The 24,562-nt window shown below is 48.3% G+C and overlaps 2 protein-coding genes across 3 annotated transcripts in view; one reads left to right on the forward strand and one right to left on the reverse strand.

Moving 5' to 3' along the window:
• Window positions 1-10,298, reverse strand: part of WDR83OS (WD repeat domain 83 opposite strand) — a 14,608-nt gene extending 4,310 nt beyond the window's left edge. Inside the window, exons 1-3 of the mRNA XM_068274214.1 lie at window positions 10,159-10,298; window positions 4,753-4,858; window positions 1,324-1,421 (exon numbers count right to left, since the gene is read on the reverse strand). Coding sequence (XP_068130315.1) covers window positions 1,324-1,421; window positions 4,753-4,858; window positions 10,159-10,208 — 254 coding nt within the window. The 5' untranslated portion in view covers window positions 10,209-10,298. The remainder of the gene's footprint in view (window positions 1-1,323; window positions 1,422-4,752; window positions 4,859-10,158) is intronic.
• A 16-nt stretch (window positions 10,299-10,314) lies between these two features.
• Window positions 10,315-24,562, forward strand: part of WDR83 (WD repeat domain 83) — a 39,954-nt gene continuing 25,706 nt past the window's right edge. The window contains exons 1-3 of one of the 2 annotated variants that reach the window (XM_068274212.1): window positions 10,315-10,473; window positions 16,873-16,980; window positions 18,061-18,181. In XM_068274212.1, the coding sequence (XP_068130313.1) occupies window positions 16,878-16,980; window positions 18,061-18,181 (224 nt within the window). In that variant the 5' untranslated portion in view covers window positions 10,315-10,473; window positions 16,873-16,877. The remainder of the gene's footprint in view (window positions 10,474-16,872; window positions 16,981-18,060; window positions 18,182-24,562) is intronic. The other variant, XM_068274213.1, reaches the window with a different exon arrangement.

Genomic DNA, 24,562 nt, shown 5'->3' on the forward strand with positions numbered 1-24,562 from the left:
TCCACCTAAACTCACAGGCCGAACAAGGAGAGCACTGATCAGAAATGCAGTCAAGAGGCCCATGGTGACTCTGGACGAGCTGCAGAGATCTACAGCTCAGGTGGGAGACTCTGTCCATAGGACAACTATTAGTCATGCACTGCACAAAGTTGGCCTTTATGGAAGAGTGGCAAGAAGAAAGGCATTGTTAACAGAAAGCATAAGAAGTCCCGTTTGCAGTTTGCCACAAGCCATGTGGGGGACACAGCAACCATGTGGAAGAAGGTGCTCCGGTCAGATGAGACCAAAATGGAACTTTTTGGCCAAAATGCAAAACGCTAGATGTGGCAGAAAACTAACACTGCATATCACTCTGAACACACCATCCCCACTGTCAAATATGGTGGTGGCAGCATCATGATAGGGGGGTGCATCTCTTCAGCAGGGACAGGGAAGCTGGTCAGAGTTGATGGGAAGATGGATGGAGCCAAATACAGGGCAAGCTTGGAAGAAAACCTTTTGGAGACTGCAATAGACTTGAGACTGGGGCGGAGGTTCACCTTCCAGCAGGACAATGACCCTAAACATAAAGCCAGGGCAACAATGGAATGGTTTAAAACAAAACCTATCTATGTGTTAGAATGGCCCAGTCAAAGTCCAGATCTAAATCCAATTGAGAATCTGTGGCTTGATCTGAAAACTGCTGTTCACAAATGCTGTCCATCTAATCTGACTGAGCTGGAGCTGTTTTGCAAAGAAGAATGGGCAAGGATTTCAGTCTCTAGATGTGCAAAGCTGGTAGAGACATACCCTAAAAGACTGGCAGCTGTAATTGCAGCAAAAGGTGGTTCTACAAAGTATTGACTCAGGGGGCCGAATAATTACGCACACCCCACTTTGCAGTTATTTATTTGTAAAAAATGTTTGGAATGATGTATGATTTTCAATCCACTTCTCACATATACACCACTTTGTATTGGTCTTTCACGTGGAACTCCAATAAAATTGATGTATGTTTGTGGCAGTAATGTGACATAATGTGGAAAACTTCAAGGGGGCCGAATACTTTTGCAACCCACTGTACATTACCCAAGCGGTTTTCAAACCGCTAGCGTTTTTAAAACCGCTCATGAACCGCTCTGGTGTGCACCAGCCCTTATACATTATGCCACCAGGGCTATGATGTTGATACTTGGAGGCCTGATATTGGTTTTAGGAGTAAGACAGTCTGTGACTGTGTGGCCTCTCCATACACAAGTAAAGCTTTGTCATATGATACAGATGATGCGGTTATCCAGAGGCTGTGCTTGGCTTGGATCTGATTACAGCATTAGTCTGACTCACATGAAGCTGCTCATCATCTGTTTGGTGTCTTCAGAACTGCGAGAGTTTGCAAAACTAATGAAGGAGCAATAGACGGCGATCCACGCACACCACTTCAGCTGCAATACAAGCAAAATATATAAATCAATGAAAGCTTACACAAATCCATGTAAGCTACTACATCACAAATGACTACAGCAGGGGTCACACCTGGAATTTGTATGACGTGTCTGAGTGGAACAACATACAGCCCCAGTATTGGAGGGTCACCTACGCGTTACGAGTAAATCCTTCCTCAACACTAAGAAGGCTCAACATGGCTCTTTTGTGAAGTTAGAGACCGGCCTGGGAAAGAACTCTAAAGGCTTGTTTACATTATGAGCTTTTTTAAAAGCACTAGCGCTTTTAAACAGGGCTGTGGAGTCGGTCCAAAAATCCACCGACTCAGACTCCTCAGTTTAGGATTCCACCGACTCCGACTCCTCTAATTTGCATATTACAATTTTGTTGATTAAAAGTATGTAACGTGAAATTCGTCTCTAACTGCCAACGCTTAGGAATTTTACAAGACAACTGAAGTGAGAAGGATATGGAGACTGCTATATTTATTCCCTTTAGACTAAAACTAGTCCTTGGTAAGAGTACTTGTAAAAGGTACAGACCGGAACAAAGAACATCTATCAGGCCCTAGGCAATGTAACTGTGGGTACATGTTAGAGCGATGTGCAGGTACTCTGCATGGGAATGAGGAGATTCTTCCTCTGTTACACATTCTTCATGCACAATCTGAACCAGGTTTATCGGTATTAGACAACACCTCTGTGTTCAATGTGCACAACATTCTCAGTGGATTCCCTGCAGCACTGTGGGGAGTGTATATGTAGAGTATAGTACTACTGTGTAACAAAGTAAACCTGAGACAGATGAAATTAAAGTTTTATACATACCTTGGGCTTCCTCCAGCCGCCTTCAGGATAATCAGTCCCTCGTTGTCCTCCACCACCTGGATCTTCTGCTATGAGTCCAGGTACTTGAGCCAGTCGGGCGTAGTGCGCATGCAGCACTATTGCGCAGGTGCAGAATGTTCCTGGCTGTGGGAGCGGCATGCGGCCGGAACAGCGCTGACTGGCTGAATTACCAGGACTCATAGCAGAAGATTCAGGTGGTGGAGGACAGTGAGGGACTGATTGGTCTGAAGGGGGCTGGAGGAAGCCCCAGGTATGTATAAAAAAAAAAAAAAAAAACACCTTTACTCTTCATCCGTCTCAGGTACCCTTTAATTTGTAGTCCCCAAACCATATTTTAACAACATATCAAATTATTTGATTTCATGAGCAAAGAGTGCGTACATTTGCATAAATCAGCATCAATGCAGAATTATTTCCATCTCGTTGACCATCTCTATTAGTGACACAGCTACACATCAGGCTTTATTCTTACAGCATAGATGTTATTTAGTATATATAAGACATTCCTGTGCACACATCATATATACAGTCACAATCAGATATGTATATCTGACCTTAAAAATACGGGGACTGCTTTATTGAAGCAGCACAAGTAACTATTTTCTGATTGGTTTATTTCATTTTTGTGGACTAAGCACAGCTATCACTGTATATATACACAGTATATATACATTATTTTAATGACTATTATCTGAGAAATAGAACATTTTATCATATTTTCTATTTTAATTACAGTTACAAATTCATTAGGAGTCAGAGTCGGTGCATTTTTTCTTGACTCCGACTCCAGGCACCCAAAATTGCCCCGACTCCGACTTCACAGCCCTGCTTTTAAAAGCGCTGTAAAAGCACTTGTGTAATGAAATCTTCTGTGAGTGTTCTCACATGAGCGATGAGTTTTCTTTCCAATCCGAAACGCACCATTTTCTGAGCGTCTGCGGTTCAATGCAATGCAGGGCTGTGGAGTCGGAGCAATTTTGGGTACCTGGAGTAGGAGGTTTCAATAAACTGAGGAGTCAGAATCTGAGTCGGATGACTTTTTAACCAAATCCATAGCCTTTGTAAAAATTAGACCTAAGAGTCGAGGAGTCAAAGCAATTTTGGGTACCTGGAGTCGGAGGTTTCATAAACTGAGGAGTCGGATGATTTTTGTACCCACTCCACAGACCTGATGCAAGGTATAAGAAAATTGCAAATCGCTTTAAAAGCGATTGGAAAAGTGATTTTGTGAGAAAAATTGCTTTAAAAGACACTCTGTGCCAGGTCAAAGAGTGCACTTTGTCTGCACACAGAAAATCGGGGAAAAAAAGAAAAATCCCACAGAAAAACACTGGAAATTGCATAGTCACTTTCAGTACCAGCAGCCTCTGCCCCCTTAAGGACCAGAGGCTGCTGTTACACTAAAACGCTGCATACCGTCGAATCACCGCAATAATCCGTCGCTCCTGCCGGTCACACCGCTCTGTCCCCGCCGCAGGCTGCCGTCTCTATGACGGCAGAGCGCTGTGCACCGGTCAGGAGCCACTTTCATTGGCTCCTGACCCTGTCACTCAATATAAGCCAATGGGAACGGCTTACAGTAATGACAGGGCCAGGAGCCAATGAAAACGGCCCCTGCCCGGCTCACGGGTGGGGACGAGTGGCGAACGGGACGCAGAGCTTACGTCCGGTCAGAACCGCAGCGCCACCCGCACCGACGTAGATTTGTACTGCGTCTGTCCCTAAAAAGTAAAATCGCTCACAAAATCACTTAGTGCTTGTGATTTGTAGTGTGAACTAGGCCTAAAGGTGCTTGTTAACGGTACAATTTTTAGCAAGCAATCATATTTTCCATCAGTTTATTCAGATCATTGTATGAAAACAGCAGCTGGTGGGCCCAATCAATCCTAAACCACTGCCTGACTGATCACTTCCTTAAAGGACAACTGTAGTGAAAGGTATATTGAGGCTGCCATATTTATTTCCTTTTAAACAATACCAGTTGCCTGGCGTCCTGCTGATCCTCTGCCTCTAATCCTTTTAGCCATAGCCCCTGAACAAGCATGCAGCAGATCAGGTGTTTCTGACATTATTGTCAGATCTGACAAGATTAGCTGCATGCTGGTTTCTGGTGCGATTCAGACACTACTGCAGCCAAATAGATACGGAGGGCTGCCTCCATATTTTTCTCACTTCAGTTGTTCTTTAAAGAACTGACCTATCGGAGTGGCCAGTTTTTTTCATAGATACGATTGCATGTGGTTTCGTTATCGGGAATAGTTTAGACTCTTTAGTGCTGTGGATCAGTAAAATACAATATTTTCTTGTGACTTAAATGATCTTATTGAAAATATGTTTAAAGATATCACAGGTTGGAGAGTGATGGATGTGCTGTGGAAGGGCATTCCAGAGAATGGGTGAAGTACGTGCAAAATCTTCTTTACACGAATGTGAGGAGCTACATCTGTCTGACTCTCAGTAAATTATAAAATACAAGCCTTACCTTAAGCATCAGGCCACACATACTGAAGATCATGCCCAATAGGTTCATGTAGTCTGGGGTGGGGTCATCCAGAGTGGGGGAGCTCTCTGTGGTGGGAGGCTTATACCTGGAGATACAGATCAAGAACATCATGCCCATGCATATCACAGCCCCCCATCATATAACCCAAATACACCACAGATCATTTGCCTGAATAATTACAAGCTGGTTTACTCAAGCAGACCACTGCAGCACAAGTAATCCTATGGGGTAACTACAATTTTAAGGATGCGCTGCATGCAGCATTTTCCCATATGCTTCTTTAGGAAAAGGACTTGAAGAATACTATAGCGCAAACTTGCAATGCAAAAAACTCGATATAAAAAACTTTATTAGCACATATACAAAAATTGGCGTAGTCATAAAAACTTTTTTAGATCCGTGAGGTCAATCTTCATGAATAATAGTATGAATCCAAACAAGGAACTTTTTCATGAAACCGATGAACACTAATCTGGCTTGATGTAGGAAATAGTCATAGGCTTATAGGCAACCACACATGTTCGTTTCGGGCTATTTTGTGCCCTTTATCAGGCCGTTATGTATAGAAACAATTCTGTGAGGCCAAATCAACAACAAGAAACCAGAGGTACACGGATAAAACAAGGATGGCATCTGCACCATCCAGATGCGCACACACAATCCCACCGGCAGTCGAAGACAATCATGCAGCTAGATGGGGAACAAGCTAGTCCTACTAAGTAAGAAATGCTTAGCTTAATTAAGCAAGTCCCAGTAGGCAACCAATGCTTAGCTAAAATAAGCTAGTCCTAGTAGGTAAGAAATGCTTAGCTGAATGAAGCTCGTCATAGTGGACAAGCAATAGTGGACAAGCAATAGTGGACAAGCAATAGTGGACAAGCAATCCTTAGCTGAATGAAGCTCGTCATAGTGGACAAGCAATGGTGGACAAGCAATGGTGGACAAGCAATCCTTAGCTGAATGAAGCTCGTCATAGTGGACAAGCAATGGTGGACAAGCAATGGTGGACAAGCAATCCTTAGCTGAATGAAGCTCGTCATAGTGGACAAGCAATCCTTAGCTGAATTAAGCTAGTTAAAAGCAATCAAAGGTGTTCGAAAGATCAACAGTCTATGGCTAAATCTTACTAGTCTGTATATTTTGCGAAATAATATACTGGCATAAGATTTGTCTGAGCCAAGCCCGTCACACACCTGTACAAAGTTTTTCTTGTGCACAAATATTCATAAATATGCAATTGTGTTTCATGGATAAGCCTCTGAAAGGAAAAGCCTTATGGCAACAAGGGAACACTTAATCCACTATAATCATACTCAGCAAGACGTAAAAGGAAAATGAAATCCATTCTGGATAGAGAAGATTAATCCTAGCTACCTTCAAAACCGGGATAAATGTCTAACTTCGCTCTAGAAATAGTCACTGCAGCTGATACAGCCATATCAGATGAAGGCAGCATGACATGACACAGAGGGGTACATGTAATATAGCACCTATCCAGGTGACTCAGATTTACCAGAGATTCACTACATCTGCTTCATCACACTATATTCCTAGCGAAAGGTGGAACTCTGCGTCTACAAGTTACAACTCACTCATGCATATGCCTATTTACACAGTGTGCAGAATAATAGGAATCCAGCAGGCAGGTATTGGAGAGCAAATCCTATGCTAACTTCCATTGAAACAATATCTGCATTTAATTTATGATGGCAAACGGCAGTTTGTAATGCACACATCAATATGAGGGCCTCTCCAGAAGGAGTGATTGAGATACAATAATGGAAAAAGTTCCTTCTGGGAAAAAAACATTGCGTTGTCATTCACCACCCCCCTTCCCAATCTGGACAAGGGAGGGGCATGGCACACACACACACATTTAATGTTCTCACTTGACCTGCTGCGTCTCAACACAATAGCACACTGGCTGGCTGCGAGTCTTTGAAAAACAAACTGCTCACCCAGTCAGCCATTCTCCACTCCTCCTCAGTTAGGACAGCAGTGCTGCTCTCCCGTCTCTCCCCTCCTCACTAACTGTCAGACTCCTCACGCAGCACAACAAGCTACTTTTCCCCAATGATGGCTTCTTAACCTTGCTCCCTCTCCTCTCACTTCTCCTCTTACTCTGACTGCATGCTGTGTAAACACAGTACAAAAATGCTGCCCCTGTAATCTCTGCACCTGATGCAAATGTTCCACCTTGCTTCATGAGAGAACCGACCCTGCATAGACCCTGAAAAAGCATATGCAGATCAGACATTTCTGACATTATTGTCAGATTTGACAAGATTAACTGCATGCTTGTTTCTGGTGTAATTCAGACACTACTGCAGCCAAATAGGCAACTAGTGTTGTTCAAAAAGAAATACATTTGACAGCCTCTACATCACTCTCACTTTGAGTTCACTTTAAAGGAGGTGTGTGTGTGTGTGTGTGTGTGTGTGTGTGTGTGTGTGTGTGTGTGTGTGTGTGTGTGTGGTCTGAGGATAAAAACTACCACTTACCTGGGGCTTCTATCAGCCCCTTGCAGCAGTAATGTCCCACGTCGTCCTCCTCCGATCCGCCGTTTTTCCCCGCTGGCTCCGGTCTAGTGCGGCATGCCATCCAACTGCGGCTGCGTGCCTGCTCGCTCCCGCCCGTGTCATCGGAAGCTTACTGCACAAGAAAACTTTGTACTGCGCCTGCGCAGTAAGCTTCCGGGGACACGAGCGGGAGCGTGCATTATTCGTCTTGTCAGACGAATAATTGCCCGGTGCTGGGGAACGGCGGATCAGAGGAGAACCGCGTGGTACATTACTGCTACAGGGGGCTGAGAGAAGCCCCAGGTAATACCAGTTGCCTGGCAGTCCTTCTGATCCAGTCAACCGGTATTGTTTAAAGAGGAGCGGTTAGGTATAGGGTCTCAGAGAAAATAAACCCATATATCAGTAGCTAAACATTGGCTGTACTTACATTACATATGCATTTCACTGTCCACGTTTGGATTTCACAGAATCTTTATATAGTATTTGCAGAGAATGATGCTCCTGACAGCTCATGGCAGGTTCCATGTTTGTCTGTCTCCTATGAAGCCAAATGTGTCGTCATGCCCTGCCTGCTTCCTGATGATTCCACTCTCACAAACGCTGGTAATGAATAACACTACTGTGCAGTGAATATTAATTAGCCATGTGGCTAGGAACAATAGCGGACTCCTGCAGTGTACTTCTGCCCGAGATTTATTAGTGCTGTGAGCTAGACTGTTACATGTTGTTGAAACTTGAGCCTCACTAGCAGCCAGGGGAGGGCCCCAGAATGCTTTGCAGTATCTGTTATTCGGCTTGCGTCCTCCTTAGGAGCCTGGGAATACGGAGCCTTGTTGTCAGCAAACATCTAAAGTAAGAGAGATTTTTAACTGCAGTATTGCCTTTTTGGCTTCCTTCTAAACAGTTTAACACAGGAGAATAGAGGTTTAAATTAGCTTTTGCAGCCTGACAGTTACTCTTTAAAAGGAAAACTTTAATTAGACAGGATTGAGAATATCCCCCTTCAGCCTCATTGTCAGTCGCTGGGGTATATTTATTCTCTTTTATGCTAGCCTCTCCTGCTTAGTACTCTCTAGTCACTTTAATAGGTAGCCAAGCAGCATAGATATGTTTTAATGACCAGTTAATAATATTTAATAGGACTTATATGTTCCAGCAAGCTTACAAAATGTGATTCAACAGGATTGTTCAACCTGCCAAATACAAACCTTAAAGGGAACATAAACTGAGAAAGATATGGATTTTTCCTTTTAAAATAATAACAGTTGCCTGACTCTCCTACTGATCCTGTGTCTAATACTTTTAGCCACAGCCCCTCAACAAGCATGCAGATCAGGTGCTCTGACTGAAGTCAGGCTGGATTAGCTGCATGCTTGCTTCAGGTGTGTGATTCATCCACTGCTGCAGCCAAAGAGATCAGCAGAATAGTCAGGCAACTGGTATTGCTTAAAGAGTAACTGTTAGCCCCCAAAGTGAAATTTAAATCTCTATAGCAATGTTTTATTTAGTATTTCAGTGAGCCAAAAAGCCAATGCAGAACTTAAAAATCAATGTAAATTTTATACTATGTAGCCTTTTGGACAAGCTCCGGACGCAAAGCCGCATATCAGATACTGCTTGAGCATGCAGAGCATGCCTATGTCTGCCCGACCCCCCTCTCTCCCCCCCAGGTGCCGATCTATTCTCACATCAAACAGCTGACCGCTCTGACACGGAGAGAGCGGGAGCACTTACAGCGCCGCCGCCGAGTCACATGTGAGAGTGACTCGGCGGCGGCTGCTCTGCGGTGGCGGCGCTGTAAGTGCTCCCGCTCTCTCCGTGTCAGAGCGGTCAGCTGTTTGATGTGAGAATAGATCGGCACCTGGGGGAGAGAGGGGTCGGGCAGACATAGGCAAGCTCTGCATGCTCAGCAGTATCTGATATGCGGCTTTGCGTCCGGAGCTTGTCCAAAAGGCTACATAGTATAAAAATTACATTGATTTTTAAGTTCTGCATTGGCTTTTTGGCTCACTGAAATACTAAATAAAACATTGCTATAGAGATTTAAATTTCACTTTGGGGGCTAACAGTTACTCTTTAAAGGACTTACGAGCCCAAATAGGTAAAAAAAAGAGAAGTACCTTAATCACTTTTAAATGCACGGAGGACGCCTTCCATGCCCTCCGTGCAGTTCCGCCGGGTCCCCGCAGTGTGATAGACCCCCCCCCCCCGTGCCGCTCCCGACCCCACGGATGGGGTCGGGCTCCCCTTCCTCTTCTAATATGGCCGCCGGAGCTGGCCATGGCGTTGCAGTCCGCATACACGTTACTGCGGATGTGCAGCTCTAGGGCCCTCCCCCCCGATCCACGCACAGTAACGTGGATCGAGGGGGGGGGGGGGGCCCTAGAGCTGCGCAGCCGCACTAACATGTATGCGGACTGCAAGGCCGCGGCCAGCTCCGGCGGCCATCTTAGGAGAGGAAGGGGAGCCTGACCCCATCCGTGGGGTCGGGAGCGGCACGGGGGGGGGGGGGGGGCTATCACACTGCGGGGACCCGGCGGAACTGCACGGAGGGCGTGGAAGGCGTCCTCCGTGCATTTAAAAGTTATTAAGGTACTTCTCTTTTTTTACCTATTTGGGCTCGTAAATCCTTTAAAAGGAAACATACATATTCCGCTCAGTTAAGGTTTCCTTTAAAAAAACCTCCTTGCATAAAGTGTCCCTTCATATGCCTGACAGACATCTTCCAATGGGCTGACTATGACCTTTGCCCTAGGCAGGCAGCAGTATCCCATCCCCCACACACAGCTTGTGTTGTGTGTAACCCAGCCCCAATCTAGCGCCCCATCCCTTTCATGACCCCTCTCAGCCCTCCAGCTCTCACCTTAGGATCTTCCCCGGCCTCCTGGGGTCGCTGCCGCTGTTCCCCGTCATCTTCTCCCGGTATTTCTGCTGCTCTCAGGTCTCTCTCTAATCCAAACCACCAGCTGTTCTGAGGACTTCCGGGGAAAGAGGGGGCGGGACAGGAAGTGTCGTGGTCACGTGAGGAGGAACCCGGAAGCGCCGCTACGATACAGCGTCACGTGGTTTTGTGTATACCGGTGGAACGCTGGACTGGCAGTCTGGAGAGTCATGTGACGACGTGAGTAAGAAGTGCCATAGACGGTGTACGCTGCTGATTCCCCATTACATTGCTCAGGTAGGTAGTTTGCTTGTCCAGCATGCTTTGCTGGTCTCAGGCTGTCACACTGACATTTACAGAAGGGGTATAAGTTCTCTCATCTCATAACTCTGTCTCCCCCCTACATAAAGCTTTGCTCACAGCTTAGAGCTATGTAAAGATGCTGGGTTATCGTCGCTTAAAGTGAACCTTAACTAAATAACACTCCAATGAGTTCTGGTTCACCATGAGCGTGCTGGTTAGTCTGTACCTCTCGGTGTTGCAAGCCCTACTCCATAGAGCCAAATTAATCCATGCTATGCACTGATGAGGATCAAACAATGTGAAACAGTCTGTATGCATGTTGGATTATTATAGAGTGACCAGACGTCCCGGATTGCCCGGGACACGTCCCGGATTCGGGGTCCGCTGTCCCAGGCTTAATGAGGTCCCGGGAAACGTCCCGCTTTCAGCAGCGGGACGTCCCGGCCTCGGGACTCTGGCCACTCTCTCCTCAATGAACTGGCAGCGGCGTCTATAGACGCCGTGCCAGTTCATTGCCCGCAGCCCCGCTCCAGCCTCCTCTTCCGGTGTCTGTTTCCGACACCGGCAGGCGAGCAGGGCTACGGCAAGATGGCTGCCGAAGCCCTGTACTGGAGACCTATTTGTGTCACTAGTACAGGGCTTCGGGCGCCATCTTGCCGTAGCCCTGTCAGCGCGGGAGAGAAGAGCAGGAGGAGGAAGACGGTCCCGGGACGGAGCAGCGCGCCAGAGGCCGGACACTTCTGCCAGGTGAGTAAATGCTTTCTTTTCCAGGTGAAATGTTTGCCCGCATTGTTTCTTTTCCAGGTGAAATGTTTGCCCGCATTGTTTCTTTTCCAGGTGAAATGTTTGCCCGCATTGTTTCTTTTCCAGGTGAAATGTTTGCCCGCATTGTTTCTTTTCCAGGTGAAATGTTTGCCCGCATTGTTTCTTTTCCAGGTGAAATGTTTGCCCGCATTGTTTCTTTTCCAGGTGAAATGTTTGCCCGCATTGTTTCTTTTCCAGGTGAAATGTTTGCCCGCATTGTTTCTTTTCCAGGTGAAATGTTTGCCCGCATTGTTTCTTTTCCAGGTGAAATGTTTGCCCGCATTGTTTCTTTTCCAGGTGAAATGTTTGCCCGCATTGTTTCTTTTCCAGGTGAAATGTTTGCCCGCATTGTTTCTTTTCCAGGTGAAATGTTTGCCCGCATTGTTTCTTTTCTGGCGAAATGTTTGCCCGCAGTGCGTTTCTTTTCTGGCGAAATGTTTGCCGCAGTGCGTTTCTTTTCTGGTGAAATGTTTGGCCGCAGTGCGTTTCTTTTCTGGTGAAATGTTTGCCCGCAGTGCGTTTCTTTTCTGGCGAAATGTTTGCCCGCATTGCGTTTCTTTTCTGGCGAAATGTTTGCCCGCAGTGCGTTTCTTTTCTGGCGAAATGTTTGCCCGCATTGCGTTTCTTTTCTGGTGAAATGTTTGGCCGCAGTGCGTTTCTTTTCTGGTGAAATGTTTGCCCGCAGTGCGTTTCTTTTCTGGTGAAATGTTTGCCCGCAGTGCGTTTATTTTGTACTGACATGTTGCCCGCATTGCGTTTATTTTGTACTGACATGTTTGCCCGCATTGCATTTATTTTATACTGACATGTTGCCTATTGCGTTTATTTTCTGGTGTCCGGGGTAACTGTTACTGCATTTATTATTTAATGGTCATAGATGGCTATGTTTGCTGCTTTGTGGTTACGGTATACTATTAGCATCACACAGTTTCTGCACACCCATGATACAAAGTCTCGTTTGTCCACATCATGGCGTAAACACTGCTTTCTTATGCCTCGCTGTTACATCATTACGTTAGCTCCGCCCATACAATGTCATGGCCACGCCCATTTTTTCGGCGCTGCGCGCGCCGCAGCCCCCCTCCCCCAGTCTTCGCCGCTGCGTGCTCCTCACTCCTTCCCACTTTTGGCCCCCCACGCCCCCCCCCCCCCCCCCCCCCCCGTCCCAGGTTGGACCCACAAAAATATGGTCACTCTAATTATTATGGCTACAAATTAACAAGCTGACACATCATTGCATTCCAGCGGTTCTGGAGGTGTGATTAGCTTCTAAGGGTAACAATGGTTAATTTGCATATATTCAGCAGTGATGCACTGGGAGACATCTCAAGCTCACTCCAACCTGAATTATCGCAAATTCTTTCTGTTTTAGGAAAGCAAACTTTTGTTTTTCTTAACTAAACAAACAAACAAAAAAGAGTTTCACTTACCTGGGGCTTTTACTAGCCCCCTGCAGTCACCCTGTGCCCACCGCCATTCTAGAACGAAGCTCTGGTCCCCTGCCTTCGGTAAGTTTTGTTTTTGGTGACTGACCAGTCGTCGAGATGGAGCCACTATGCCTTTCTCCTTCCTGCAAATGCGCAGGATGGCGGCATAAGTGAGGAGGTGCAAACAGTTGCTTGGCGACTGGTCAGACTGGAGCATCATTCCAGGACAGCGCAGGCACAGGGCGTCTGGTATGCAGCCTGTTACATGATAGGCGGGGACGGCTGGGTCAGGGGGGAGGCATCCTGATGGCGGAGGGAGGGTGGCAGTGGCGGCTCCAGCTTCAGATTTTTGGGGGGGGCTCAAAAGGGGCACAATGGCTGCCAGGCGGGGCTCATAGGGGGGAAATTTGCGGCGCGCAAAGCGCCGCGTCGACAATAGGTGTGGTCATGATGTCATGTGGGCGGGGCTAACTGTAATGTAGTTGTACCAGCTAATGTAGTTACATTAAAAAAAATATGAAGTAAGTGCACATAATGACAGTGCACCCCCCCCAGTCCTCTCCAGCACATCACCCCCCCCAGTCCTCTCCAGCACATCACCCCCCCAGTCCTCTCCAGCACATCACCCCCCCAGTCCTCTCCAGCACATCACCCCCCCAGTCCTCTCCAGCACATCACCCCCCCAGTCCTCTCCAGCACATCACCCCCCCCCCCCCCCAGTCCTCTCCAGCACATCACCCCCCCAGTCCTCTCCAGCACATCACCCCCCCCAGTCCTCTCCAGCACATCACCCCCCCAGTCCTCTCCAGCACATCACCCCCCCAGTCCTCTCCAGCACATCACCCCCCCAGTCCTCTCCAGCACATCACCCCCCCCAGTCCCTCTCCAGCACATCACCCCCCCCCAGTCCCTCTCCCAGCACATCACCCCCCCCAGTCCTCTCCAGCACATCACCCCCCCAGTCCTCTCCAGCACATCAACCCCCCCCAGTCCTCTCCAGCACATCACCCCCCCCCAGTCCTCTCCAGCACATCACCCCCCCCCCAGTCCTCTCCAGCACATCACCCCCCCCCAGTCCTCTCCAGCACATCACCCCCCCAGTCCTCTCCAGCACATCACCCCCCCCAGTCCTCTCCAGCACATCACCCCCCCCAGTCCTCTCCAGCACATCACCCCCCCCAGTCCTCTCCAGCACATCACCCCCCCAGTCCTCTCCAGCACATCACCCCCCCAGTCCTCTCCAGCACATCACCCCCCCCCCAGTCCTCTCCAGCACATCACCCCCCCAGTCCTCTCCAGCACATCACCCCCCCAGTCCTCTCCAGCACATCACCCCCCCCAGTCCTCTCCAGCACATCACCCCCCCCAGTCCTCTCCAGCACATCACCCCCCCAGTCCTCTCCAGCACATCACCCCCCCAGTCCTCTCCAGCACATCACCCCCCCAGTCCTCTCCAGCACATCACCCCCCCAGTCCTCTCCAGCACATCACCCCCCCAGTCCTCTCCAGCACATCACCCCCCCAGTCCTCTCCAGCACATCACCCCCCCAGTCCTCTCCAGCACATCACCCCCCAGTCCTCTCCAGCACATCACCCCCCCAGTCCTCTCCAGCACATCACCCCCCCAGTCCTCTCCAGCACATCACCCCCCCAGTCCTCTCCAGCACATCACCCCCCAGTCCTCTCCAGCACATCACACCCCCCAGTCCTCTCCAGCACATCACCCCCCCAGTCCTCTCCAGCACATCACCCCCCCAGTCCTCTCCAGCACATCACCCCCCCCCCCAGTCCTCTCCAGCACATCACCCCCCCCCCCCAGTCCTCTCCAGCACATCACCCCCCAGTCCTCTCCAGCACATCACCCCCCAGTCCTCTCCAGCACATCACCCCCCAGTCCTCTCCAGCACATCACCCCCCAGTCCTCTCCAGCACATCACCCCCCAGTCCTCTCCAGCACATCACCCCCCAGTCCTCTCCAGCACATCACCCCCCAGTCCCTCTCCAGCACATCACCCCCCAGTCCTCTCCAGCACATCACCCCCCAGTCCTCTCCAGCACATCACCTCCCAGTCCTCTCCAGCACATCACCCCCCAGTCCTCTCCAGCACATCACCCCCCAGTCCTCTCCAGCACATCACCCCCCAGTCCTCTCCAGCACATCACCCCCCAGTCCTCTCCAGCACATCACCCCCCAGTCCTCTCCAGCACATCACCCCCCAGTCCTCTCCAGCACATCACCCCCCAGTCCTCTCCAGCACATCACCCCCCAGTCCTCTCCAGCACATCACACCCCAGTCCTCTCCAGCACATCACACCCCAGTCCTCTCCAGCACATCACACCCCAGTCCTCTCCAGCACATCACTTCACTGTCCCCTCCAGCACATCACACCCCTGTCCCCCTCCGCACATCACACCCCAGTCTTCTCCAGCACATCACTTCACTGTCCCCTCCAGCACATCACACCCCTGTCACCTCCAGCACATCACACCCCTGTCCCCTCCAGCACATCACACCCCTGTCCCCTGCAGCACATCACGCACTTGTCCCCACCAGCACATCACACCCTTGTCCCCACCAGCACATCACACCCTTGTCCCCACCAGCACATCACACCCTTGTCCCCACCAGCACATCACACCCTTGTCCCCACCAGCACATCACACCCTTGTCCCCACCAGCACATCACACCCTTGTCCCCTCCAGCACATCACAATCTTGTCCCCTCCAGCACATCACACACCTGTCCCCTCCAGCACATCACACACCTGTCCCATCCAGCATGACACACCTATCCCTCGGGGAGGGGGGGAAGAGGGGGCGGGGGCAGTTAGCATCCAGGTGCTGGGAGGGAACATATAGGGGCAGGCGGGCTGGCTGGGGGGTGCTGGGGTAGCATCTAGGTGCTGGGCGGTAGCTGGGGTGGAAGGGAACATATAGGTGCTGCTGGCTTGGCTTGGCTTGGCTGGGGGGGGGGGGGGGGCAGTTAGCATCTAGGTGCCGGGAGGGAACATATGGTGGCTGGCTGGGTGGGGAGTTAGCATCTAGGTGCTGGGTGGTAGCTGGGGTGGGAGGGAACATATAGGTGCTGGCTGGCTGGGCTGGGGGGCAGTTAGCATCTAGGTGCTGGCATGGGGGGGGGGGGGGGGGAGGAAATAGTGAACAATTGGGGGGGGGATCACAATTTTAAGCTGCATTTTACCTTGCTGGTTGCAGCAGATGCAAAGCAGCAGCAACAGTCCAGGATTTTGCATTCTTCCTCCAGCATACCGAGGCCATCAGCACTGTGCAGGCTGGCCATGGCTGCTTCCACGAGGGCAACAAGTTGCTGCTGCCCAGTCCGCTGTACATGAAGCCGTCGCAGCACTGCCTGGAGCAGTGAGGAGGTCTGGGTCTGAAAATCCTCCACCACCTGCGTTTGAATTTGGTTTGCGCGCCCCTGACATTGAAATTCAGGTGGGCGGAGCTTTCAATCTGCGGAAAAGGCAGATGCTCCACACTCCACCTGCATCCAGCCTGCACCGTCCGAGTGCGCTGTAGGGTTACCATGGTGACGGGAGTTGAGACGCATGGAGTTCGTGGATGCTGCGTCCGTAAACTTTCGTCACCATGACGACAACCCAATAGCAGCCACTGCGATCAATTACTTAGGAGCGCGGGCCAGCGGGTCGGTTTTCTTGATATGACGGCCGCGCACTTGCGGCCCATAATGCAAGAGGCAGCCCGGTCTGCGCATGAGTACATTTAAGCAGCCGCAGCATAAAAAGTCTACTCAGCTCTGGGGACTCATGGGGGGCTTTCGGGGGGCTTACAGTTTGTCAGCTGGGGCTTCAGCCCCGGCAAGCCCCAGTGTAGCGCCGCCACGGGGGGGGGGGGGGGGGGGGGTCATTTTGCCCCTATGTGCGGACGCCCATGCAGACCCTACACTGTCCTCTCTTGTGGCCGTTGGAGCCTGATACACACTTCAATTATGATTGCATGTAGGGAACAGGGCAGAGACAATGTCTCTGGGTCCTTTTGCCACTATACCAGCTGCTGTGTCTCAAGACTATTGTGGGCCAGCAGACAGCATTGTAGTCAGTTAGGGTCCCAGAACACCGTATTCTGAAATATGTATCATAGAGACAATAGTGTTATGTCTTTTTTTTTTTCTCTCTCTTCAGCTATCATGTCCTTTCCTGCTCCTAAGCCCAAACCACCAGATCTTCCTAAACACCTCCAGTGCAGGCTGCCCTGCAACCAGGGAGCAGTCAGAGCAGTACGGTTTAATGGTGAGTAAAATTAAATCATCCTGTAAGGGAAGATGCATATCTATTTAGCAGAGTTACTTCTGTCTGTCACCCTATGGTGGGAGGGACAGTCTCCATGTCACACAGCCTCTCCTGTTTATGTCACTCTGTGGTGGTAAGGACAGACACCATGTCACATAGCTTCTCTTGTCTGTGTCACCCTGTGGTGGAAGAGACAGACTCCATGTAATATGACTTTTTCAGATGATATGTCTGTATCACCCAGTGGTGGGAGGGGCAGACTCCATATCACATAGCCTCTCCTGTTCATGGCACTCTGTGGTGGTAAGGACAAACACTATCACATAGCTTCTCTTATCTGTGTCACCCTGTGGTGGAAGAGACAGACTCCATGTCATATGACTTTCTCATATGATATGTCTGTATCACCCAGTGGTGGGAGGGACAGACTCCATGTCACATAGCTCCTCCTGTCTGTGTAACCCTGTGGTGGGAGGGACAGACTCCATGTCACATAGCCCCTCCTGTCTGTGTCACCCTGTGGTGGGAGAGACAGACTCCATGTCACATAGCCCCTCCTGTCTGTGTCACCCTGTGGTGGAAGGGACAGACTCCATGTCACATAGCTTCTCCTGTCTGTGTCACCCTGTGGTGGGAGGGACAGACTCCATGTCACATAGCTCCTCCTGTCTGTGTCACCCTGTGGTGGGAGGGACAGACTCCATGTCACATAGCTTCTCCTGTCTGTGTCACCCTGTGGTGGGAGAGACAGACTCCATGTCACATAGCCCCTCCTGTCTGTGTCACCCTGTGGTGGAAGGGACAGACTTCATGTCACATAGCTTCTCCTGTCTGTGTCACCCTGTGGTGGGAGGGACAGACACCATGTCACATAGCCCCTCATAGCTGCATTGCCCTTTGGGGAGAAGGGAGTGCCCAAATATCATATAGCTCCTTCTGTCCTTGTTGCCCTGTAGTGTAAGGGAATAGAGCCATGTCAAATAGGTCTTTCTTTCCAATAGTATTATTCTCCGGTGGGCAGTACAGAACCCAAAGTCACAGAGCCTCTATTGACTGTGTCACTCTGTCTTGTATTGTTAGCGGATGGCAATTACTGTATGACATGTGGCAGTGACAAGTCCCTGAAGCTGTGGAATCCTAACAAAGGAACATTGCTGAAGACATACAGTGGCCATGGCTATGAAGTGCTGGATGCAGCAGGGTAAGCATCTTATCAGCTCTGTAGTGTTTTGTGTTGTAATATTGATTTGCAAGGTGCTGACCATGACAGAAACAGAGCCATGGCTGTCTAATAGCTGTGCCTTAAAGGGGAACTGAAGAGAGAGGTATATGGAGGCTGTCCTGTTTATTTCCTTTTAATCAATACCAGTTGCCTGGCAGCCCTGCTGGTCTATTTCTCTGCAGTAGTATCTGATTAAAACCAGAAACAAGCATGCAGCTAGTCTTGTCAGATCAGACTTATAAGTCTGAACCACTGAAACACCTGATCTGCTGCATGCTTGTTCAGGGGCTATGGCTAATAGTATTAGAGGCAGAGGATCAGCAGGGCTGCCAGGCAACTGGTATTGTCTAAAAGGAAATAAACATGACAGCCTCCATATACCTCTCTCTTCAGTTCCCCTTTAATTGTTAGATTCAGGGCTTGCCTTCTTATAGTGGCTGGATAGTGTAATGGTTAAGGGCTCGGCCTCTGACACAGGACACCTGGGTTCGAATCTCGGCTCTGCCTGTTCAGTAAGCCTGAACCTATTCAGTAGGAGACCTTGGGCAAGTCTCACTAACACTGCCACTGCCTACAGAGCACATCCTAGTGGCTGCAGCTCTGGCGCTTTAAATCCGCCAGGAGAAAAGAGCAATATAAATGTTCTTTGTTTTGTTTGTTTATTGAGCACAGTGAGCCAGCAATTAGGAATGGACATCAGCTAGATCAGCCCACTGCCCCACTACAAGCTCATGTCAATTTGCTAAATAAAACTTCAGCTATTGCTGGTAGTGTCGGACCACTCTCCCCTTTTTGAACAGTCTTTGCCTCACTTAGGGCCAGTGGACATCACAATGCGCTAGTGTAAGTGCAAACGCTCAGTGCTTTTTGAAGTTAATTTACTAGGCGATTCTAGGCATGGGACTAGCGATTTTTACAGTACAGCTGTAACTGAACAGCTTCTGTAACAAAAACGCTTGGAAAAATCCTCAGATCTAGCGCTTTTCAGACCAATTTTCCACTTTCCTATACTTAACATTGAGGCTGAATTGCCTCAGAAATGAGCAGAAATGTTGCAGGACCTGCGTTTGGGAGAAAATCACTTCGCTCTGGTGTGATCCATTACATTCAATTACATTAGCCAAGCGCTTTTCAAAGCTCTCAGAAGCGCTCTTGGTGTGCACCGGCCCTTACACTTGGCCTAGAGCACACCATCAGCCATATGTTCCCAGGTGACTGCTTGTACGTCTACACCAGGCTTTCTCAACCAGGGTTCCCTAGCATTTCGCCAGGTCCGGCAGAACCTGTAGGGCCCCCAAGGTGCCCCTCCTCCCCTCCAGCTGTGGTGACCCATGAGTGCGGGGATGCTGTGTGTTTACTCTGTATAGGAAAAGGAGGAGGGGTATAATGGGAGCCGCAAAAATTATTTTTATGGGACATATGATGGGCACCTAATGATATTGTGTGATTGGGGGGGGGGGGAGGAATCAGACCTGTCAGCCACCTCAGGGGCCCTGGGGTGATTTGGTTGGAAGGGGGCATCAGGGGGACCCCCAAGTTACTTTTGCCCCAGGGCCCCATTGTAGCTAGAACAGGCCCTGCATTTCTCCCTCCGGTAAGAGTGGCCTCAGTTGGTAGGGTGAAAAAGTACCGCCTTGGCTCCTCAATTAAAAAAAGAGCAGAGTAATAAAAAAAACAGTATGATAGTGAGGCAGTACGTATAACAAAGAGCCCTATTTTAAGGGTGCGCTATAACTGTGGAAACTATAATAAGAAAAACTAACATAGGTTACTGTAATAGGGAGCATTATAATGGAGGAACATGGAATGGGGGCTAAACAAGGAGGCTGTTCCAGTTAGAGCCACACCTTCTTTTAAAGGAAACCTGAGACGTGAATTATTGGTGTATTTATACTTACCCGGTGCTTCCCCCAGCCCCATGAGGTGTGTGGGCTCCCTCGCTGTCTTTTCTGTCCATTTTTTCTCTCCCCAGTAATGTGGCCTGCCGTGCTCTTCGGGGGGGGGGGGGGGGGGGGGAGGGGGATCATGCGGAGCAGCTGGAGAGGAGGAATACAGCAATAATTCACATCTCTAGTACACTTTAAAAACCATGCCTCCTGCAAACTAAATCCCACTCCCTCTGCTAATACTGGGGTTTCCAGAGATCCAATCATTATTTGAAGGGTTCTTCCTGGGTGAAAAGGTCAAGAAGGACAGCTCTATACCAATATGCATTGCTGCCTCCAAAACTCCTCCTCACCATTTTTAGATCGCAAAAAAAGAGAATATGAGAAATTTGCTGAACTCATTAAAGCAGGATGATTAGCCATACTATGCAAGGGGAAAATACACATACAGTATATAAGTGGATAAATACTTGCTCTACTTACATAACACATGTTTTGTACTGTCCACGTTTTGATTTCAGTGAATGTTATATAGTAAATGAAGAGAATTCTGTTCCTGGTGGGAACCATGTCTTTTGCCCACAGTTTGAGGCTAAATACTGATGTCATTTCTTCCCTTAGCTTTGTTTTCTTTTCTCCTCCAATTGCTGAGTCACCTCAGCCTTGCTTGTAAACACAGGTGAGCAGAGGATCATGTTTCAGCTAGGCAGGGAAATAAAGGGAAGAGGAGGAATATATTCTAGATCAAAAGAACCCCCAGCATGCAACTGAATGGCAATGGCCATTAAAGGCCAGTGCTCCTAAGGTATGTGATAACTCCAAACCATAACAGCAGAAAAAGTTTTGAATTCAGGATTAGCATCTTTATCACTTAATACACTCAGACCAGTTGCTGTTGAAATTCGATTTTTATGATGACAATCAAAAAATTGGTGACATTTTGGGCTGAGATATCAGAAGGACTTTACCTCACTGTAAGTCCAGACACCACGGAGACAATTAGGGGCCCCTTTATAAGAGTGACGATCTGAGACTCACTGCTGTTTTCGCAACTCAGGAATGCATGTACTGTTGGGGGTCCTCTGAGTCTTAAAGGGCACCCGAGGTGAGAGGGATATGGAGGCTGACCTGGTTATTTCTTTTTAAACCATACCGGTTGCCTGGCTATCCTGCTGATCCTCTGCCTCTAATACTCTTAGCCATAGACCCTGATTATTTCACGGTTTTAAGGTCTAAAAGCCTGCCAAAAAATGCACGGCTTTTAGACCCTAAAATCTGTAAATAATCATAACAGCAGGGATGCTAAAAAAATAAAATAGATACTTACCTAAGAAGAGGGAAGCCTCCGGATCCTCCAGAGGTTTTGCACGTCCCCCTACAGAGCACCCCTGCAGCCCAGGGCCCTCTGGAAGTACACGGCTGGGCACCTTCTCATGCACGAGTGCAGCCGTACTGCTCATTCATAAGTATGTGCAAAGAATGCAAGGTATTATCCTTGCTAGATCTATTGTGCTGGAAGTTATCACCTTAAAGTGGATCCGAGGTGAACTTTTACTCCTTGCATAACTGTGTTCCTTTCCTATTGTTTATAGGGCATTCCTCAAGCCAAATACTTTTTTGTTTTAATACTCTAATTCCCTATAAACTAAATAAACCACTCCCACAGGTTTTAAGAGAGCCTTGGCAGTAGCAAGGGCTCATGGGAGCTCAGTCTGGGCAGGGGGAGGAGGAGGTGTTACTAGCCATTGATTTCAGAGGGAGGAGGGGGGATTAGGTTTTTTTCACAGTCTGAGTGCTAATGGTGCAGATAAGCCTGCCTCTGTGTAATGTTTACAAACAACATGGCTGCTGTCACTGTATCACAGGAAGAATTAATCATTTTCTAATAAATCTGTTTGCAGCTAGATTTGCTGTGTAAACTATCTAAACTTTAGATGAGATATATATAGACAAGTTACTTGTTATAGTTCGTTTTTCATCTCAGATCCGCTTTAAGTACAGAGTCACCATTAGAGTTACCATTTCTTACTTTAAATAAGTACATCTCAATCATGCAGCCATCTACACAACCAGTTCTACAAACTGCATAAACAAATCATCGATAATTGGTATAACGTGTATTCATTTTTGGATGAAAAATGTATGAATTGCAAAATTCATGATAAAAGACAATTAAAAACATAGCAGAGCCTATTTTAGCAGCATAACTGGCCGGCCAATAATTGCATTCACTCTTCGCATACACACCACACACTCAGCCTAGACTAACATCTCGAATATAGGGGGTACCACCTCAGCAAGGAATACTTCAATAGGATTAGATATAGTATATATTTGGATAAGCACAGTCCACTTTATCCCATACGATTAGCAAGTAATTGCACGCATAGCAGCTGCATATGGATTAGTAGTTCGTGTTAGTGTCTGTCCTGGTCATATTCCTAAATTTGGCATAAGCAGTATTATGAAGGTTTGATCTCACCACCACCGTAGGTCAGTCTTTGTAGCGGCTGCTCTGGTTTTTCAGTAGTCACGAAAGGTGACTTTAGTCCATAAGCGTTGCTGCGCAGTTGAATGGCTTTTTAACCTGTTTAAGCTGCGTGGACCTATGGCTGGCTGGTGTCCCAGTTCAACGCTCCTGGTGACGTCAGCAGTAGTGAGGACGCGGCTGCGCAGGTGCAGTGGTTTTCCAACTTTAAAGTCGGAAATTCCGGAAGTGAACCGGCGGCGGGGACCGGGGCATCAGTGACTGGCTGCGTGGGCACGGGACGTCTGCGGGGGACCCGTTAGAAGCCCCAGGTAAGTTCAATTCTTTTTTTTTCCCCTACCACCTACAGTACTCCTTTAAACACCAGAACCTTTATTTAGTACTATTCCAATTTTCCAAAGAACAGAGATTGTATCATACATAAACAGCACATTGTTTACATATAGACCTCATGGTAAAAAAAAACAAAAAACAATGGACTTGGGGGCTAGCCAGTGCCACCCATAAAAACAGTGCAGTTACAATGTGGGAGACACAGGTACACATCGTTGTCAAGTAGTAGAACATAGGCAAATTAAAGAGCATAAGAAAGATTATATATCGTAGAATCATGCTTGAGTGTAAAGGAGACACATAGCTGTCCCTATGTGTAGAGAAGCCAGACCAGCAACTTTTTGCTACCACCACTGTGGTTGATATACCTAAGATCCCCAGGGCCCATAGGGAACATACACCTGGGCATCCTTCTCACCACTACATCCTACTAAGGTCCGGGTGCAGTAAGAAGTTCTGTCTATTAGCAAGTGTACCGTTTGAGAATAAAGACGAGGCAAGAAAGAGGAAGAAGAACATAGAGAAGATGGCTGAAGAAAAGAAAGAGGGATAGTCTGGATACAATACAGAGAGAGAGAAGGGCTCCAGAGACACTATTTCTGTGGGGTGCCCTAGGGCAGCCTCAAGGTTGATGTGGCGGGCACTCATACAATATCAGTGGACATCCAGAACCTTTTTTAATACGTCTTCACTGACCGCTGTGATAGGCTCACAGGGTCAGGAGCCAATGAAACTGGCTCTTGTCCAGCGCGTAGAGCTCAGCCGTCATCGGACAGCTAAGTGTAGCGGGGGCAGTCGTGCAATCACAGCGGGAGCGCATGAAGCTGGGTCATTAAAATCTATGCCCTGACAGAGATAACAGTTTAGGTTTAAATTGCGTGCATCCATAACTAGTAAAATAGTCTATATTTGCAAGTAAATGATGCCAAAATATAGAGGGGGCAGAAGGAACTCTGACCTGCTCTTTCAGCAGTCAGAGGTGAGGGCTGGAGCACTTTGCAGACAACAATTGTAGGATTCATTTACAAAAACTATGTCCTAATATTTGACTGAATTGCAGTTTGTGACCTCTGAGACCTGAAATAGACTATAAGGCCCTGCCAAAGTCATTTTAGTGAGGTGGGAAGGGAGGCCGGTACTTACTGAAGGGGGAAGTCGGAATCAGGATTATAATACCCAAGGTTTCAAGTGAGAGTAGTATGGAGCCTGCCTTGGGAAGCGCTGTCACCTCCTCCTGCTAGGAGCACTGCCAATATCTACCTGTTCCATCACTGTCAGCTGCCTACATTTCCTGCTGGTGTCTTGTGTTCAGTAGCGTATGAGGTATGCCGACAAAAAAACCTGCAGTCAGTGGAGTCGGAACACCACAGGTTCTTACACGTTCTGAATCGGTGATTCTGAAGGGGCTATGGTGGCTGCACACTTTGTTTTTCCATTTTCTGTTTTATATGATCATTTTAAGAATCAAAAGAGATAAAAATGAATCTTTATATACACACACATCAATTTCCACTTCGATAAAATCATCAAATTAAACTTGCAACAAACCAAAATCAAATGCGAACATTTCCTGCCAAAAACATTGATATTTCCTTGTCCTGCCAAAACTTTCTTTGTCGGTTTTGAGATTTTGCCAGATAATACAGATGTTTC

This window comes from Hyperolius riggenbachi, chromosome 3, assembly GCF_040937935.1.
Source record: "Hyperolius riggenbachi isolate aHypRig1 chromosome 3, aHypRig1.pri, whole genome shotgun sequence".
Lineage (NCBI taxonomy): Eukaryota > Metazoa > Chordata > Amphibia > Anura > Hyperoliidae > Hyperolius > Hyperolius riggenbachi.